At 47.5% G+C, this 19,526-nt stretch overlaps 1 protein-coding gene across 9 annotated transcripts in view; it reads left to right on the top strand.

Moving 5' to 3' along the window:
* Nucleotides 1–19,526, top strand: part of RFTN1 (raftlin, lipid raft linker 1) — a 163,645-nt gene that overhangs the window by 4,035 nt on the left and 140,084 nt on the right. For 2 of the 9 annotated variants that reach the window (XM_007666184.3, XM_007666185.4), the window contains exon 1: nucleotides 14,887–15,249. The exons of 1 other annotated variant lie outside the window; for it this stretch is intronic. Coding sequence is in view for 2 of the 8 variants with exons in the window: in XM_007666183.4 (XP_007664373.2) it covers nucleotides 15,620–15,683 (64 nt within the window). In the remaining 6 variants the exon portion in view is untranslated. Of the gene's footprint in view, nucleotides 1–11,406; nucleotides 11,636–12,354; nucleotides 12,440–14,886; nucleotides 15,250–15,343; nucleotides 15,684–19,526 lie in introns of those variants that run through there. 6 more of the 9 variants (XM_007666183.4, XM_007666182.4, XM_029070775.2 and 3 more) reach the window with 5 other exon arrangements.

Here is a 19,526-nt window from a genome sequence, read left to right as displayed (position 1 = left end):
AACTCTGGCCTTATAAGTCAGTCAAAAAGTGAACTAGACCCATTTCCATTAGTCTTCTACCTCTAACTCCAGTGGTTGCCTATCAACCTCCGCTCGAAACAAAAACTCCTCACTCTAGGCTTCAAGGCTCTACATCACCTTGCCCCTTCCTACCTCTCCTCCCTTCTCTCTTTCTACCGCCCATCCCGCACGCTCCGCTCCTCCACCGCCCACCTCCTCACCGTCCCTCGGTCTCGCCTATCCCGCCGTTGACCCCTGGGCCACGTCCTCCCGCGGTCCCGGAACGCCCTCCCTCCTCACCTCCGCCAAACTGATTCTCTTCCCCTCTTCAAAACCCTACTTAAAACTCACCTCCTCCAAGAGCCCTTCCCAGACTGAGCTCCTCTTCTCCCTCTACTCCCTCTACCACCCCCCCTTCACCTCTCCGCAGCTAAACCCTCTTTTCCCCCTTTCCCTCTGCTCCTCCCCCTCTCCCTTCCCATCCCCTCAGCACTGTACTTGCCCACTCAACTGTATATATTTCCATTACCCAATTTATTTTGTTAATGAATTGTACATCGCCTTGATTCTATTTAGTTGCCATTGTTTTTACGAGATGTTCTTCCCTTTGACTCTATTTATTGCCATTGTTCTTGTCTGTCCGTCTCCCCCGATTAGACTGTAAGCCCGTCAAACGGCAGGGACTGTCTCTATCTGTTGCCGACTTGTTCATTCCAAGCGCTTAGTACAGTGCTCTGCACATAGTAAGCGCTCAATAAATACTATTGAATGAATGAATGAATGAATAAAGATTTCCCAGAAAGATGACTGGCTCTCCAGTAATTCAGTCTGATGTTTTAACAAGCTTTATACCCAGGAAGTGCCCTGTGCTGCAATTTTATGCCATTTTCCTTTCTATTCACTCCTCATTGAAGTTGAAGGTCAGCATGCTACCTGTTTTGCTTTGAGGCTATTATTAAATCACCCCTAGCCTTCTTTTCATCTAGTTTATTAATTCTGATTTCTTTGCCGTTCCCCCATGGTTTCCATTTCCTAACAAACTAATCGCAGAGTGAGACTGTCAACCAACCCTTCTAGTTTGACATTTAAAAACTTGGGTGGCTTCAAGATGGGTTGATGTAGGCAGAAAGAATACCACAAAGCCTTTTCTTTCTTGATTTTTCATCTGAGGATTTTCCTGAGTTCCTATCAACTAAACCAGGAGAGAACACCCACTGTTTGAAGATAATCATGTATACCTTATTAATGTCATTGTGTTTCTCCACAAATAACAGAAATCTTTTTACTTATCAGGAATAGATTTGTCGTGTGATCAGCAAAATGAGTCAGATGTGGTTTTTTTTTTCCTTTGACACATGCTACTTTTGATTCAAGTAACACTTCCTGGAAATTGGCAGATGTTAGGTTCCGAAAATCCCGGAGCACCTGGTGAAGTCTTGTCTTGGTTTTTGCTAAGTAAAGCTGTTAATTAGGGCTTCTTATGGGTGTTGAAATGAGAATTAGAGTCGACTATTTCCCTTCACCGGGTCACTGTGAGAAACCACATGTCACTACCATTGGGAATAGCTGTCTTTACATTCTTATATCGATTAACTGAAATTGGTTTGGGGCCTATTTAGGGCCTACTTAAAAATGTCATATCATTTGCCTAAACTGACCCAGAGAAGGACTTTTGCAATCTCCACATTTTTTACTTGACTTGCCAGGGAACTGGGATAAGGAAAGAGTAGGAAAGAGTGATTAGGGGACCACTCTCCTCATTAAGCTAAATTAATTAATATAATAAAATGAGAGGGGTGGAGAAATGGGAATAAAGGTTCCCCTGGTTAAATATTCCCTCTCAAGTCCTGCCTTGCATGGTTAACTGCCTGTCTTTTCTTAGTGGTAATGCTCATAAAATATTGATGACTCCTTAATAATTGTATTGTATGGGAAGCATATTATATACTCCCCAGGAAAGAGGCTGATGTTCTAGTTTGGTCCCTTTCCACTAAGCTAAAGTATTTAAAAGGTTTTTAAAAGGTTCCCTTACCCTTGCCTTCTGCGTCCAGCCTATGTCACTCTGTCCCCACGGTGACCCTGTACTGGGACCTGGAGTGTGAGCAGGCTTGGCTTCCAAAATGACCATCCTGGGCTCCTACTTCCAACAGAGCTGATTGACTACTGAGAGAACAAGAGGCGAAAGCGGGACCAGCACTAACTGACAAAAAAAACAAAACAACCTTCAAAGGCTTTCCAAAATGTGAAAGGAGACTGACAAAAAAAACCCTCCAAAGGCTTTCCAAAATGTGAAAGGAGGTGGGGGTTTCTGCGGGTTAGCAGAGGCTCCCCAAGAAACACACCAGTTACTGTGTGCTTCATTAAATAACAAATCATTTGTTTATGGTTGAAATTTAACTAGAGGACCGAGAAGGGGTTTTGCTGCCTATATGCCCTAAGCCCATTGGCTCTCATAAACATTGAACGTCTTGCCACCCTGAGTTTTTTCATCTCACCTTCCTTTCAGCAGCGATATTAATGATGACTTGGAGATCTATGACAATAGTTCTCTGACAATACATCTTTCTCTCTCTCACTTTTCATTTTAGCCATTTTATACTGAGCTCTACTCAGCCTGCTTCTTCTGACGCATTGATTTTTAAAATGAGGCATTTTGTCTCTCACACAATCGTGCCGCTCCTGGGATGAACTCACATTGTGGTCAAGCAGTCATATGAGGAAGATGACCAGCAAATGGCATCCCAAAAACCTAGATCTGAGATTATTCACACACTCCTTAGCACACTGGTGCATCAATCTGCTCCACTCATTGATTCTGATCTCTCTAGTTGTCTATATTTTAATGTGGTCTATGCCTTTAGTGTGCAAGTTACCCGTGGGCAGGGCACATGTCACTTCATCATTCTCTACTTCCCAAGCAGGTAGCATGGCTGCTGTTACTACTATGACTACTTCTACCATGGAAAGAGCCCGGGCTTGGGAATCAGAGGTCATGGGTTCTAATCCCAGCTCTGCCACTTGTCAGCTGTGTGACTTTGGGCAAGTCACTTCACTTCTCTGTGCCTGTTACCTCATTTGTAAAATAGGGATGAAGACTATGAGTCCCACGCAAGACAACCTGATGACCTTGTATCCCCCCAGTGCTTAGACAGTGCTCTGCACATAGTAAGCACTTAACAAATGCCATTATTATTCTTATTATTAACTCTGCAATATTATGATATCTTCCAGTGCCATTTTTGCAGAAGTCTGTTCAATTTTGCCCAGATCGGACCTGAACTTAGAGTGCTTCTCTGGGGTTTGCTGACCACCCCCCACATTTTCTTTAGTTCCTTTGCATGTCCTTCCCCATCCATGTAAGCTCAAGCGCTAAATCCAATCCACAGAATTTGATAGCAGGAACCATGGCAGAGGGAGGCTCTGCCCTGAAAAGAAAATTTCCAGACATAAAGGCATCCAGTTCCATGTCCATACCGGGTGGAGCCGGACCAGACTGGCTGAGAACCAGCTGCAACCCACACAGTCTGCTGTAGAACCAGAAGGCAGGACATCCATTTACATGGAGACATATGACCTTCGTTATTAGACTGAATTGTGCTTGGAGAGTTTAGAGGGAATACATTGCTAGAATAAGCTCCTGGTGGGCAGGGAACGTGTCTACCAACTCTCTTGTATTTTACTCTCCCAAGCACTTACTATAGGATTTTGCACACAGTGAATGCTCAATAAATACGATAGATTGATTGCAATACTAAAATATACAAACTGTATTATTCATTAAAGTTTTTAGTTCATTTATTTTTCTGAAAAGTCAGTGCACAACCCCTCTTTCTATTTCCCTCCACTAATTTACAGCTCTATGTTGAGACCTGCAGGGAAATCCAGCACTGTTTGTAAGTGAGCCTCTTTTTTATTCTCTTTTCCTTCTTGGCTCTGGTCTCTAGGGTTAGCTTCAGTGCTTCCAGCCGACTTCTGGAAGTTTCCTAATTAGCTCTAACATGGTGGTGGATTTCCCAAAAGGCCCTCTAGGCCTTGACCCGGAGCAGCACATTTTGGGGTTGAGGCGGCAACATTCTGTGAGAAACGAAAAGCAAAAAGCTTAGAACCAAAAAGTGTTTACATTACTAATGTAAGGTAGGGGCATGTATTTTTTTTTCCAATTATAATTTATGGCTGACAAACTATCTGAGCAGGTTGCCGCACCACAACCAATATGGCGGGGTGCCTATTCCATCTGTGGCAGCCCTGGGGAGTGAGCTGGTTTCAGGAGCCAGCTCTGCATGAGTCAGTGTTCCTTATTCTAAAATGACAAATGATGGAAGATAAAGGTTGATTGGAGTGTGGAACAAAACGGAGCTGAAGTAAAAAGCAATAGAGAAACTGTATTGTCATCGATCTCAGTTATTATGAATCCCTTTGCCGAAAGAAAGGCTAAGTATTGTGCTGTGTAAATATCGCAGTAAGCTCCCAATGCAATAAACATATTTTTATAAAAAATTATTTTACAATGATTTAACATTTTATTTAAAATGTATTAGTAGAAAATTAAGGATTGGCTATAAGCTTAGTGCTGTATATACTTTTATTCAATTGTACATTCAATTATTTATATTGATTACCCTGTGAATGCTTTTATTCTGTCTCCCCCATTAGAGTATAAGCTCTTTGAGGGCAGGCACTGTGATACTCCTTTTGTACTTTTCCAGCATACCACAGGGCGGTGCCCCCAGGGGGTGCTCAAACAGTTGTACTACTGCTATTACTACTATATTCAGCAAAATGGTAAATCCACCTCTGTTAATCCTCATATGCTAACAAATATATGAATAAGAATAAGATTAATAGGGAAGGAAAGAGTCAGAGGAGAGAGAGAAGGTGATTTGGTGGAAGTGGGTGAGCTAAATTGCCCTATTAATGGCCCCTGAAATCTGAAGGCTGGGCCCGATGTTCTTCAAATGTTGTCTGCTGGAGTCATCTGGGGGCCTGCTGCTGCTTCCACCCTTCCTCTCCTCTGGTTCACACTGGAAGCTGTTGCATACCCAAGGCTTGCCTTTGGGGAGTGGGTGGGTTTGGCAGAGCACTTAAACCGAGGAAGAGCAGAGTTGCTTCAAGTAGGACTCCAAGACTGAGTCTTCCCCAGAAAAATGAATGAGGAATTGAGGTCAATTCTGGAAAAAGATTTAAAAAAAAAAGGTTTTGTGGGCGGGGCAGTTTGAATGGCTGCTTTATTGATCAATTTCCAATAATAATTGCTTGACTTCTTTTTATGCATTGGCACAGCCCAGGAGGTTGAGCCAAGACCCTGTCCTGCACATACTTCCCCACTGCCTCGTACCACATAACCTCCCTTGTCTCTCCCCCAGCCCTACCCCATGCACTCATTCATTCATTCAGTCGTATTTATTAAGTGCTTATTGTGTGCAGAGCACTGTAATAAGTTCTTAGGAATGTACAATACAACAATAAAAAGTGACAATCCCTGCCTACCACGAGCTCACAGTCTAGAGGTGGGGAGACAGACATCAAGGCAAATAGACATCAATATAAATAAATAAAATTATAGATGTATACATCAGTGCTGTGGGGCTTGGAGAGGGGAAGAGCAAAGGGAGCAAGTCAGGATGACGGCAAAAGGGAGTGGGAGAGGAGAAGAAGTGGCTCTTAGTCTGGGAAGCCTTCTTGGATGAGATGTGCCTTCAGTAAGGTTTTGAAGGGGGTGCAGAGGGTAAATCCACTGAAGAAAGAACTTCTCTTACTAGCACTGGAGCTAAAATGTGAAGAGCCCGGGATCCCACTAACAAGGTTCTCTCCAGAAATGATAAAAGAAATTAAAAAACACAAACAGTAATGAAAAAATTATGTCCTCTATGGCATTTGAAGTTTGTTGGCCTTCTGATCCACATAGCTGATTTTATGGAACACCATTGTCACCAAAGCTACTGTCCTTTTCTGTAACGTACAGCATATTCATGATGTCAAACTTTTAAATTCAAAGCTCCTTGTGTCTGCTGCTGCTGGGTGGTTCCAGTAGTCACAGGTCAGAAGGTCCATTGTTAACTTTAGGATTATGTTGGGCCTCTGGCTAGTGCTTGAGGCATTTGCTCTGGAACCATCTGTGGCCTGCGGAGCTTTAATAGCATGATTTTCCTGGTGCTCAGCTCCCTCCCCAAGCACTTAGTGTTAAATCATAGAAGGGGGGAGTACCAATGTAGGAAAAACAACACTATTACATGACCCCTGATGTGACTGCTGTGATAGAATTAAAAGCTGCAGCCCTAGGACATTCTAACGGATGACATTGTGGGGTTGCCAAGGTAACCCACTAGGATGCAGTTCTAACATCTTTTGGGCTTGAGCTGGCAGAGAGAGGTCAGTCAGAGGTGAGACCCAGCTAGCCAGGCTGGTTAGAATCTATGGCTCGAGCATCACACCACTGGTCAGGTGTATGTTAGCTAAGTGAACTGAGGAAATGAGTCAATGATCCACATAATTCGAATTTTTAAAAAATCACATTTTCTTCCATTATTTGGATAGATCAAGTTTTAGGGATTTAAGGAAACTGATTTGCTAGTGAGAATCCTAGAGTTGTGAGAGTTCATCTGATCCAGCCCTCTGCCTCTCAGAAGCTGAGCAAATGAACCACTCGAAAGAAACAGTTTATTGTCCTTTTCTCCTCCAGAGACAGAGAGGTCACAACCTCCTCGGGTTAGCTTATTTCAGTGTTTTGTTTCTTTTAATAGCCAAGGAGTTAAGTCCACATGTCCAGCCAAAATCTCTTCCGTTTTAAGTCCATTTCCTCTTGTTCACTTCTCAGTGGATTTGGGTGGGCATATTAGGTGGATAATGGTCCGGTATCCACTTTCTTTGTCAGCATAAACCTGTGTGTGGAATGTGGGACTGTGTTCTGTGAGCTGTAACAGTGAGAGTGCATCAGGGTGGAATGAAGAAGATCCAGAGAGTCCTCAACACAACTGTTATAAGGAGCAAGGATAATTATCACCAGTTAACCCTGAGAAAGAACCTGAAGGGAGGAGAGGAACTAGAATCAATCAATCAATCAATCGTATTTATTGAGAGCTTACTGAGTGCAAGGCACTATACAAGTGCTTGGGAGAGTACAGCAAAACAATATAACAGATACATTCCCTGCCCACAGTGAACTCACAGTCTCGAGGGGGAGACAGACTAATATAAATAAATACATTACGGATATGGATAAGTGCTATATGGCCTGGCAGGGAGGGCAGGTGGTGAGTAAAGGAAACAAATCAGGGTGAAACCGAAGGGAGTGGGAGAAGAGGAAATGAGGGCTTGGCCAGGGAAGGGCTCTTGGAGGAGGAGTGCCTTCAATAAGGCTTTGAAGGTAGAGAAGGAAATTGTCTGTCGGATATGAAAAGGGAGGGCGTTTCAGTCAAGAGGCAGGACGTGGGCGAGAGGTTGGCAACAAGATAGAAAAGATTGAGGTACAGTGAGTAGGCTGGCATTAGGGGAGTGAAGAGTGCAGGATGGGTTGTAAAAGGAGAGTAGCGAGATGGGGTAGGAGGGGTCGAGGTGATTGAGTGCTTTAAAGCCGGTGGTAAAGACTTTCTGCTTGATGCCGAGGTGGATGGGCAACTGGAAGGATACATTATCCACACCTAGACTTTGCTGTGCATGAGAATTTTGAGGGTTTCTTCTCTTGCAGACTTTTTCAGGTGGCACAATTCAATTGTTTTTGATTTGGACATTTTCTATCACGGTTTTGAAAGTGGGGACTTGCATCGTTGTCAGTACACTTTAAAGCATAAATTAATAATAATCTTGGTATTTGTTAAGCACTTATTATGTGCAGAGCACTGTTCTAAGCACTGGGGTAGATACAGGGTAATCAGGTTGTCCCACGTGAGGCTCACAGTTAGTCCCCATTTTACAGATGAGGTAACTGAGGCACAGAGAAGTTAAGTGACCTGCCCACAGTCACACAGCTGACAAGTGGGAGAGCCAGGCTTTGAACCCATGACCTCTGACTCCCAAGCCCGGGCTCTTTCCACTGAGCCACGCTGCTTTGGGGTGTAGTTGAGAAGGGAAGGGCATTTAAAGCACAAATTTTCCTTGCCCAGCAAAGATCTGTGTTTACATGGAATAGATGAGTGAAATGGAGTATTTCAGTGGTGCCTTTTCATCACCACCTCAACTGTCAGCATTGCCATCCTCAAACAGGTATCTAAGCCCACAAATAAGAGAAAGGAATAGGACAACCAACCACTGCATAGAGGGTATCAAATGTTGAAGAAATGAGAGATGATGACATTTCTGAGGCCTAACACACCCAAAGGCCCATGTTTAGTATCAGATTCTGCCCCAAGGGAAATGACCCTGGCAACTCCAAAATAAAATAGAGAGGAAAAGGAAACCCTCCCTTGAGAAAGCAGAGGAAGTCAGGAATGGTAGAAGATATAAAGTAACAAGAATCTTCACAAAGACAAATATTGTCTTTATTCCTATCCTAAAGAAAGGCAAGCAATTTAATTGCTGCCCAACCCCTTTTCTCCCTACTTTTTGGTGTCATGATCTCCTAGTATGTTTATTGCCATTGTTCTTGTCTGTCCGTCTCCCCCGATTAGACTGTAAGCCCGTCAAACGGCAGGGACTGTATCTGTTGCCGACTTGTTCATCCCAAGCGCTTAGTACAGTGCTCTGCACATAGTAAGTGCTCAATAAATACTATTGAATGAATGAATAGTATGTCTCATCCAGGAGGCCTTTCCTTATTAAGTCCTCTTTTCCCCCAATCCCTCTTCTTTGAGTCACTTCTGCATTTGGATCTGTACCCTTTAAGCATTTGATATTCACTCCACCCTCTGCCCCACAACACTTACGTACATATCTGCAATTTATTTATTTTGATGTCTGTCTCCCCTCTGACTTGTATGCTTGTTTGTGGGCAGGGAACATTTCTACTTACCAACTCTGTTGTTTTGTATTCCCCTAAACATTTAGGATAATTACTCGCACATAGTAAGCTCAATAAATACCAATGACTGATTGATTGGTTGATCCTCTAAGCCATGTCTCTGTTATTCAAGCCAAATAATTCCTCAGAATTTTCCATTCTTCAAAACAGCCAAAGAACTTGTGAAGGGTTAGGGTGTCTCTGAAAGCACCCCACCAACACTTCCCTAAAAGACATCAACTTTGGTAGCCTGTGAGGCATGGGATAAAGACACTTGGGGTGAAAAGGAAGGCGCAAAACAAAATTAGGAACTCAGCCCTGAGCTCCTGCAGCCACACCATCCTAATTGCTGTCCATCTAATCCACTCTCTCTCCTCTCCCTTTCCCTACAGCCTGCCCTCCTTCTCTTCAGCCCCTGCTACCTGCCAACAGAGGGACCAACTTTTAGTGTTTGGTGGGGAGGAACCAGGATGTGTGAGAAGGGACCAGGGTTTTGGAGAGGGCAAGCAGGTTTAAATTAGGGAGTGGCAGGTTTAGAAGGGCTAATAGCTCAGGTCTTCAGCCAGGTCCAATTACAGACAGTGTGGGAGGTGAGTGACCACCTCGGTTCATGGCATCAGAGTAGGAGGTAGTGATTAAAACTTTAAAATGCCCAGACCGATTCGGAAGTGACACCTGTCTGAAAAGGGTAGTGGTAAGAGAATGCACTGGCTCTCCAGCAACAAGGGTGGGTCAGTTTTCCCCCCAGAGAAACACTCTCAGCTTCCAGTGGGCTTCCAAAGGATGTCCTTACCGAATGCTGCGTATATATGCCGAGTAATCTATGTATGTCACACTTCACGCTGTGAGAGACTGTGGCGTAAGGAGGTGATGTCACACAGAATGCCAAGTGCATACAAATGTCGAATTGTACACTACCAGTGCTTAGTACAGAGCTCTGCACATAGTAAGCACTCAATAAATACTATGGAATGAATGAATGTCATCCAGAGTGGGAGGGGAGGCCAATTCTTCCCTGCCCTGGCGGGGGCCCAAACATCTTAGGCCTGTCCTGTTTTAAGCCTTATTTGGAGACTCTCGGATCTTGCTGGAGACCTAGGATAAATGGGTCTGAGAATCCCCATTTTGCTTCACAGCTGGAACCCTGTGGGACACGAACCTGTTTTTCCACGGAATTGGCACCTCTACTGGCAGCCTCTCTTTGCTATACCACGAGACTGGCGGCCTCAGTTCAAACAAGGCCTTGGGGAGTGAAATGGGGATTGAGAAAATTTGGGGACCCCGCCCCAACACTGAGGCAGGAGAGTTGGAAGGTGGGCTGGAGAGCTAGGAAGGGAAGAGGGAAGGGGCTGAATGGGACATAGAAGTGGGGTATATAGGGAGGCTTAGTATAATGCTCAAGAGCTTAGTACATTGCTCTGCACATAGTAAGCGCTCAATAAATACTATTTAATGAAAGGGATGGTGGAGAGAAGGGGAAGGCAGAAACGGATGGGAAAATAAAGGTAAGGGAGGGCAGGGAGAAGAAGAAAGAGGAGAGATGGTGTAAAGAATGAAGGAGAAAATGGAAGTGGAGAGGAGGATGGAGACAGGGAACAAGGGGAGGGAAGGAAGTGGAGAGAAGAGGGAAGAGGAGGATGGAGAAAAGGAACAAGGGGAGGGAAAGAAGTGGAGAGAAGAGGGAAGAGGAGGATGGAGAAAAGGAACAAGGGGAGGGAAAGAAGTGGAGAGAAGAGGGAAGAGGAGGATAGAGAAAAGGAACAAGGGGAGGGAAAGAAGTGGAGAGAAGAGGGAAGAGGAGGATGGAGAAAGGGAGCAAGGGGAGGGAAAGAAGTTGGGAAAAGAGGAAGAGGAGGATGGAGACAGGGAAAAAGGGGAGGGCAGGAAGTGGGGAGAAGAGAGGAGGACAGAGACAAGGAACAAGGGAAGGGAAGGAAGTGGATAGAAGAAGGAAGAGGAGGATGGCGACATGGAACAAGGGGAGGGAAGGAAGTGGAGAGAAGAGGAGGATGGAGACAGGGAACTAGGAGAAGGAAAGAAGTGGGGAGAAGAGGGAAGAGGAGGATGGAGACAGGGAATGGAGATAGGGAACAAGAGGAGGGAAAGAAGTGGGGAGAAGAGGGAAGAGGAGGATGGAGACAGGGAATAAGGGGAGGGAAAGAAGTGAGGAGAAGAGGGAAGAGGAGGACGGAGACAGGGAATAAGGGGAGGGAAAGAAGTGAGGGGAAGAGGAGGACGGAGACAGGGAGTAATGGGAGGGAAAGAAGTGGGGAGGAGAGAGGGAGGAGAAAAGCTGGGAGGGGAGGGGAGGAGAGGAAAGGAGGGAGGGAAGGAGTGGGTCGTGCCAGGCAGCCCTGATGTCTTCCAGGCAGCAGCCTGGAGAGGCGGGGGAGCTCGGTGGGTCTGCGGCCGCCGCCGGAGAGCGTGTGGTTTTCCCCCTGAACATGCAGAACAACATATTTTGCACATGAGTTGAGAGGAAGAGGAAGTGTAGCCGGCGGCGGCGCGGAGGTGCCCGACTGCGCCCGGGCGCAAGCGGCTTTGCGCTCGTCCTCGCCGCTGGAGCGCCCGCCTCGCTGTGCGCGTGGTCGCCCTGCCCACCCCCTTCCCCGCACCTTCATGGCCCAAACTTTCCACGCGGGACGAAAGCAACCATCGCCTGGCGCCGGGTCCCGCATCCTCTCGCCCAGCGGGCTGCGAAAGGTGGGTGCGGGGCGGGTGGAGGGAGGAGGAGGAGGAGGAGGAGGAGGAGGCTGCAAGAGAGAGAGAGCCGGGCGCGCGCTCCCCGCACGCAACACCGCCTCCCTCGGCCGCGCCCCACCAGCGGGAGCCCCCTAGCGGCGGGGCAAGTGTCGGCGGGCGGGGCACCAAGAAGGACCGGCCGCGGGCGGCGCCCAGAGGAGCCCCCTAGCGGCGGGGCACGAAGGACCGGGAGCGAGCGGCGCCCAGCGGGAGCCCCCTAGCGGCGGGGCAGGTGGCGGCGGTGGGCGGGGTACGAGGAAGGAAGGACCGGCCGCGGTCGGCGCCCAGTGGGAGCCCCCTAGCGGCAGGGCAGGTGGCGGCGGGCAGGGCACGAAGAAGGACCGGCCGTGGGCGGCGCCCAGTGGAGCCCCCTGGCGGCGGGGCAGGTGCGGGCGGGAGGGGCACGAAAAAGGACCGGACGCGGGCGGAGCCCCGTGGAGCCCCCTAGCGGCGGGGCAGGTGGCGGCGGCGGGCGGGGTAAGAGGAAGGAAGGACCGGCCGCGGTCGGCGCCCAACGGGAGCCCCCTAGCGGCGGGGCAGGTGGCGGCGGGCGGGGCACGAAGAAGGACTGGCCGCGGGCGGAGCCCAGCGGGAGCCCCCTAGCGGTGGGGCAGGTGACGGCGGCGGGCGGGGCACGAGGAGGGAAGGACCGGGCGCGGGCGGAGCCCCCCTGCAGCTCCGCCAACTTTCCCCGGCCGCCGACGTTTTTAGTTTCGGGCCGGGGGGCTCAGAGGGGTCGGGGACAGAGGAGCGGGGCGGAGGAAGGTGAGTCTGCATGTGTGTGTGTGCGCGCCTTGGACTTGGGGGGATAGTCACTCATTCAGTCGTATTTATTGAGCGCTTACTGTTCCAGAGCACTGTACTAAGCGCTTGGAAAGTAGAATACGGCCAAAAGAGAGACAATCCCTGCCCGCACCGGGCTGGCTGCCCCTCTTTCCAAGTCTCTCCCCGCTGCGAGGAGGAGGAGGAAGAAGGGAAGGGTTATTATTAATAAAAATGATGATGATGGTGGTGGTGGAATTTGTTAAGCGCTTACTATGTGCCAAGCACTGCTGTAAGCGCTGGGGTAGATGTGTATATGTCTACGATTCTGTTTATCTATTTTGATGGTATTGAAAAATGCCTACTTGTTTTGTTTTGCTGTCTCTCTCCCCCTTTTAGACTGTCAGTCCGTTGTTGGGCAGGGGTTGTCTCTCTCTGTTGCCGAATTGTACATTCCAAGCGCTTAGCCCAGTGCTCTGCACAGAGTAATAGCTCAATAAATACGATTGAATGAATATGAGGTAATCAGGTCGTCCCACGTGGGGCTCCCAGGCTTAATCACCATTTTACGGATGAGGGAACTGAGGCCCAGAGAAGTGAAGGGACTTTCCCAAGGTAACACAAGCAGACAAGTGGGCGGAGGGGGGGAGGGGGGATTAGAACCCACGTCCTCTGACTGCCAAGACCGTGTTCTCGTCCCGCTGCTTCTCAGGGTTTGTGGACAGGGTTGTCTGGGAGGAGGGTGGACCCCCAGAAACCTGTCTTTGAGAAGTCAGGCCGGGACCCCTCCCCATAGCTGCTCGGTCCAGGTTTGAGGATGGGGGCATGGAGTTCTTCAGCTGGGCACGGAGTCGTTCAGCTCAGGATCTTCCAGGGATTCAGAGTCGTTCAGCTTTGGATCTTCCGGGGATTTGACCGTCCGGAGGCTTTTCCTTAACCTCCTAACAGCTCCTGCCTCCTGCCCGGGCTCCCCTCCACGGTGGATTGCAGGCCAGTCTCGGGTTTCTGTCGCTCCAGCGTCTATTTCGGGCCCATTTGTGTTTATTTCAAGAAGTTGGCGGCTCCCCCTTCCCGCATCCCCGTCGACTTTCAGGAAGCTGCCCTGGGGCAAGGTGAAGAAAGGCCCCCGTCCTTGCCCTCTTGCTTGGCCGGGTGCAGCCAGGGGGCACGGTGGCGGTGGGTGGGCTTGGGGCAGCAGGCCCACCACAGCCACCTGGTCAGGGTGGGGTTTCACTCTTCCTCTTCCATCTCTGGTGCCCCCATCCTCCGGGCCTAATTGGTCCTATGCCCCCCTGTTTGGGACATATTAGTCTGGGAAATCATTACAGCTGTTTTGAGTTGTCAGACATTGAGTGGAGTGCCCCGCTCTGCCCAGGTCCCCTTCCACCCAGCCCCGGGGTCGAAGCCCCAGCTTTTATTAAAGCGTGGGCTAGTGGACATGAGGCTATTAGAGACCCCTTACATAGTGTTTTTCTCAGGTGATGTTCAGGGTAATAATAATAGTAATGATGGTATTTGTTAAATGCTTACTAAGTGTCAAGCACTGTTCTAAGTGCTGGGGTAGATACAAGGTAATCAGGTTGTCCCATGTGGGGCTCACAGTTTTAGTTCCCAATTTACAGATTAGGTAACTGAGGCACAGAGAAGTTTAGTGACTTGCCCAAGGTTACCCAGCAGACAAGTAGAGCCGGGATTAGAACCCACGTCCTCTGATTCCCAAGCTCATGCTCTTTCCACTAAGCCCCGTAGTTTTCCAAAGTTCAGATAGAGGATGTACACCTGTATCCCACTAAGGAAGTTAAATGTCACATTGTCACATTGTGTTGGACGTTTTTGTTTTGGCCCCAAGGAACTCTGCAACTCTGGTTGCTTTGGGGAGACTAACTGGAGGATAAATCAGATCCTGCGTTATGACTGAACCCACAGGCATGATTGAAGGGAAAGTGAATAGCATATACATCAACCCAGGCTAATTGCGGGGGATAGTTAAGCAATTACCCAGTTATTTCATCGTTGTAGATTTGAAGTCAGATAACTTTTTTCCCTGTCAAATGTATAGCCGTTTACAGGCTACACCTTTCTACGTACTGCCTGTGTACCACAGACTGCCTTTTGCTTGCATTACAAAACTCCTTGGATTTCCTTTTATGTTTTTCCAGCCTTACTTGGAAACAAAGCAGAAGGTAGGCAGGATCCTGCTGGATCTAGTCTCCCTTTGATTTGAAGCATGGGGAGACTCACTGAACCAGAGATTCATAGAGCATATAGAGACTTTGCAAAGCTGTCTAGCTCAGTGCTCGTCAACCAGTGAATGGAATGAGGAACTCTGGGACTCACCCATACCCCTTAGCCTGGCACCAAGCAGTAGTGTTTGCTTTACTGATAGAGTATGAGAGAAAAGTGTTGGCCTTCTTGTTTACTGGTAAGTCTTTGCCTCTCCTTAGAAAGACTGCTGTCACTAAGTTGGCTCCGTCCTTGTAAATGTCGATTTCATTCTCAATTACGGGTCTGCCAGCTGTTCTCCCCACCATAGGGCTTCCCAGGGTTCAAGACCAGGCCCAATGCCATCCCAACATTCTTATCAGCATTTACTGAGTCCTTCCTCAGGGCAGGGCACTGTATCAGGAACTTGGGATCATATGATTAAAGAAGACCCAGGGCCTGCCCTAGAAGACCTTACACTCACCTGATTCCAGTGTGCTACGTTTTGGGCAGGAATGCGTGTTTATGTGTATGGTGAGAAGCCCAATCAGAGCTAGTTTGCTTCACCTGTTAGTGCACCAGCTGGGAAGCCAGAGCTGTTGGAAGAGCAGGTTGGTGTCAAACTTCTGTCATTTTCCCCAAATCCTCCTGGAGGGAGTGAGGGAGAGGGTTCTTGGAGACCAGGGCTGCTTTCCTAATGGTAGAGGGGATGGCATGGCTGTGTCTCACCATGGGATGATGGAGGGCTATTTTGTGTATAGACTACAGTAATGACTGGCCCACTGTGCTTATATTGGGTGCAGGGCTGCAAGTCTCTTTGATCCTCACCCCCGCCCCCCAACCTCATGGTTGACCAGGCTCCTTGCCATCCTTCTGTTGGCAGAGGTGGGTCTGGGTCTGCCCTAGATGGAGTGGGAGATGGATATTTAGCCCCATCTTGGAGTTAAGGACATCCTCAGCTCCTGCTAGACAATCCAGACTATGGCAGGTATGGAGTCCCACACTCCTGAGCCTGGCAGATTGGCTTCCCAGAGTAATAGCCCAGGTAAGTGAATGACTCTTTGGGTTTCTGTGCTTCTCCATCTGTTCCTGCCTTTCCATCTGTCACCTCCCTGGGTTTCTGGCTTGATGTGACAGTCACTCTATAGGCGTGGTCTCTGGCTCGAAGTACCATTGCTGAGGGCAACTCTGGCTCACAGGGTGCATCTTTACTACTCCCTGAAGGTCTCCCTGCCACGTCAGTTCCCTGGAGCTGTGCCCCAAGATCACACCTTTGTTCAAGATTAAAAGTTGGTATCTGCCACTTGCTTGATATTTCCTCACCCCCATCCGAAATAAAACAGTTCAGAAGACCCCACTCTAGTGCACCCCTGCTTCTAGGCAAGGCCCAATTAAACTACTGCAGAGAAAAGGCTGGAGAACTTACTTTTAAAGTTCTCCAAAGAAGGAGATCTATGAGGGCAATGAGCCTTGGCTGACAAGGAGAAAGAGCTGGTACTTTTGTTTTAAATTGAACCGGTCTGAGTTATTACAAAAAATGATGTTACCAGCCCCTGTTTCATATTGAAAATGAGGGTGGGAACACTGTAGCCTTTAAATGACTATTGAAATCCAGTAAGATGCCTTCTGTTCCTTACTGACTCTGTCGCTTCTGTTGTTATGTCAAGAATGGTTAGTTAGCCCTGCTAAAATAATGGAGATTTGACATTAAATTTGAGTCTTCTGAAGAGGAACTTTGGCCCTCAGCACTACTGTTGATTTGAGTACCTACTGGGAGCAGATACCTGTACTTAAAGACCTGAACCCTGCTCTCCAAGAGTTTAAAATCTAATGGGGGAGACAGTTACAAAGAGTTTATTCAAATAAATGTGAAAGGTTGTGCTACATTATCAATAAATAATTATCACTATATTTGCCCTTATACCCTGGCCTTAAAGGAGCACAGAGTGAAAAAAAAATCAGGCAGTAAGTCCAAGACTAATTTGAAAAAACACAGGGCTCAATAAATAGGATTGAATGAATTTACAGATAGAAGGAAAAGAGAATGGAAAGATGGATATGTGAATAGTAAGTGCCTAAATAGTAGAGCGTTAAGAGCTGAGGTGGTAGTTTTCCCCAAATTGGGAAAAGCCTCTTGGAGGAGATGGGATTTCAGGAGAACTTTGAAGATGCAAGAGCTGTGGTCTGGAGACTTGAAGCAGGAAGAAGGTCAGAGGAGGGTGACGTGAAAAGGTTAGTTTGGGAGAAAAGAATGTGAACTGGGTTGAAGTGGAAGATTAATTTACTGGAGAGAGCTCATGGAGTGCCTTAAAGCCAGTGCTTAGGAATTTATGCTTGATGTGGAGAGGAAAGGATAACACTGGAGGCTTTTGAGGAGTGGAGAGAGAAATGCAGAATGGCTTTTTAGGAAAATGATTCAGGCAGCAGAGTGAAGTATAGCCTGGAGAGGCTAGAGGAAGTTATTGTCCATCTCCCACTTTTAGCTGTAAACTCTTTGTGAGTAGGGATTGGGTCTACTGTATTGTATCTGTCTGTATTGTATTCTCCCAAGAGCTTAATCTAGTACTATGCAGCTAGTAAGTGCTCAACTTTGAACAATTGGTCTAAGGTAGTGGCTGGATGGATGGAGTGGAAGGGGAGGATCCAGGAGGAGGAGGAAAAAATAACAGGCTGAACATGAGTAGCAAGATGCAGGACTCAAGATTAATGCCAGGCTAGCAGGCCTTGGCAATGGGGAGGATGGTTTTACAGTTAATGCTAACAGTTTTTCATGCCTCCCAAAACCTAATCTAGCCACTATTCAAATGTCCAAATGGTACCAGCTCCAAAGAATATGACATGTAAATCTGCCGAGGGCTGCAAAGACCAAATGGGGCTTCCAAGTTTCAGGGTTATGGCTGACCCTCTCCACCAGCTATTCTGGGGCTTCTGGGACCTCAAGGCTGCCCTGAGGGGGTCAGTGCCAGAACCATTTGGCACCTGGGGAACCTATCTCTGGAGAGGAGTTCAGTGGGTGGAGTGTCCCATTCTGTCTAGACATTGTTAAGATGCCTTGGGGCAGAATGATACCTCCAGGGAAGTCCTAGAACTGACCTGGGAGCCCCCTGGGGTTTGAAATTGCTTCAGACCCAGAGTGGGTCTCCCTGACTGCTGACTCCAAGCAGGCCTATGGTTGGGGGAGGTGAAGTCTGTTGGGAGCAGCCCAAAGCCTGGCAATAAGGGTGTGGCTTTCAGGCACCTGTGGCCTGGGGTCCTCTAGGCTCTCAGTGATGCCTCCTGCGCCAAGATGGCCAACCTGGGGTTGTTGTAGCTCCTTCTGCAACTTCAGGGCCCCAGAGACTTTCACTGTCTGCTAGTTACTTTCACTATACCTCAGTCCTGTCTGTCTCACTGCCAACCTCTCGCCCACATCTCGTTGCTGGCCTGAAACACCCTTCCTCTTCATATCTAACAGTTACGCTCCCCACCTTCACAGCCTCATTGAAGGCACATCTCCAAGGGGATTTCCCTAATTAAACTCTCATTTCCTCTTCTTCCACGCCCTTCTGAGTCACCCCTACACTTGGATTTGCACCCTTTATTCACCCCTCCCTCCCTCAGCCCTACAGCACTTATGTACATCTCTGTATTTATTAATGCCCATCTCCCCCTCTAGACTGTAAACTCATGGTCAGGGAATATGTATGGCAATTCTGTTGTACTCTCCCAAGAGCTGCCTACAGTAAGTGCTCAGTAAATACAGATGATTGATTAGTTCCACCTATGCTTACTCAAGCCAGTTTTTCCGCACTCAGTGTCCACCTCCTCCCCCTTACAATAGCATTAGAGAAGAACACAAGCGCTTTGAGTAGCAGAAACTGAGTTCCCCCAAACTCACATCCCCCCTTAAAGTCCCACAAAAAGGTATAGTGCCATAAGAATAGTAAGAAAACAGACCAGAAAGAGTTTATTTAAATTAGTCTTGGGCTTACTGCCTGATTAATTTTTTTCATTAGGTTTGCACTATGTGCTTATTTAAGCCCAGGGCATGAGGGCTAATATAGTAATAATTATTTATTAATAATGTAACACAACCTTTCACATCAAAAGAAATTGCCAACAGTTCAAGTTTGAATTTTGGTAGTGCTCAGTAGTTTTTTTTCAGCTTAAAAGAAAAGAAAATCGCAATGAGATGGATTTTTCAATTTATAAGGAAATAAACTTTGCCAGGTATTCATCTTACATCCACTTGTGTTGTATATGCATCTTTTCACCTCTCAGCAGGTTTTTGATGTGAATAACTTTATTCCTGGATTTTTTTCCCCCCACTGAGTTATTGGTCGTTCATAATGGACAGATCCTTTCTGGTCCTGCAATAGGGTATATTTTTGTTGCTCCATTGCAGAGTATTTTTATACCTCCTTCCTCAAAATTGTTTTGGGGTGAGGGGTTTCTGCCACTTGAAAATTCTCACTTACTGATTTCACACTAAAATTTTAGTTCAGTCTTTCAAAATGTATTTCTCCAACTCTGTGCCTTCCTGGTGTAAAGGAAGAAAAGTCTGCTCCAGCAACTTAAGGTCAGGGAAAGGCAGGATCAGGGACATCACTACCATGAATGGCAGCTCCCTGGCAATTGCAGTTGGAGGAAGAAGACCTGGTTTTCCCTTGCTCAAGGTTCTGTTCTTCCAGCTTCCCTGCCGCCCCCCTGCCTCTTCCCCCACACCCTCCTCAACCCCACTACATTGCTTCACCATAGGGCTGGCTGCTAAGGGGCACTGATTGGCCTCTGATTGGTCTTGGCAAGTGTAAATGGAGGGCCAATCAAGGCAGCAATCCCTCACACCATTTGATACAAGTGCTTTAGTTCATTTCTAAAGTCTTCGTTTACAGAGAGCTGAAACATTTTC

The sequence above is a fragment of the Ornithorhynchus anatinus genome, chromosome 8 (genome assembly GCF_004115215.2).
Source record: "Ornithorhynchus anatinus isolate Pmale09 chromosome 8, mOrnAna1.pri.v4, whole genome shotgun sequence".
Classification (NCBI taxonomy): domain Eukaryota; kingdom Metazoa; phylum Chordata; class Mammalia; order Monotremata; family Ornithorhynchidae; genus Ornithorhynchus; species Ornithorhynchus anatinus.
This window is presented reverse-complemented; position numbering and strand designations above follow the sequence as displayed.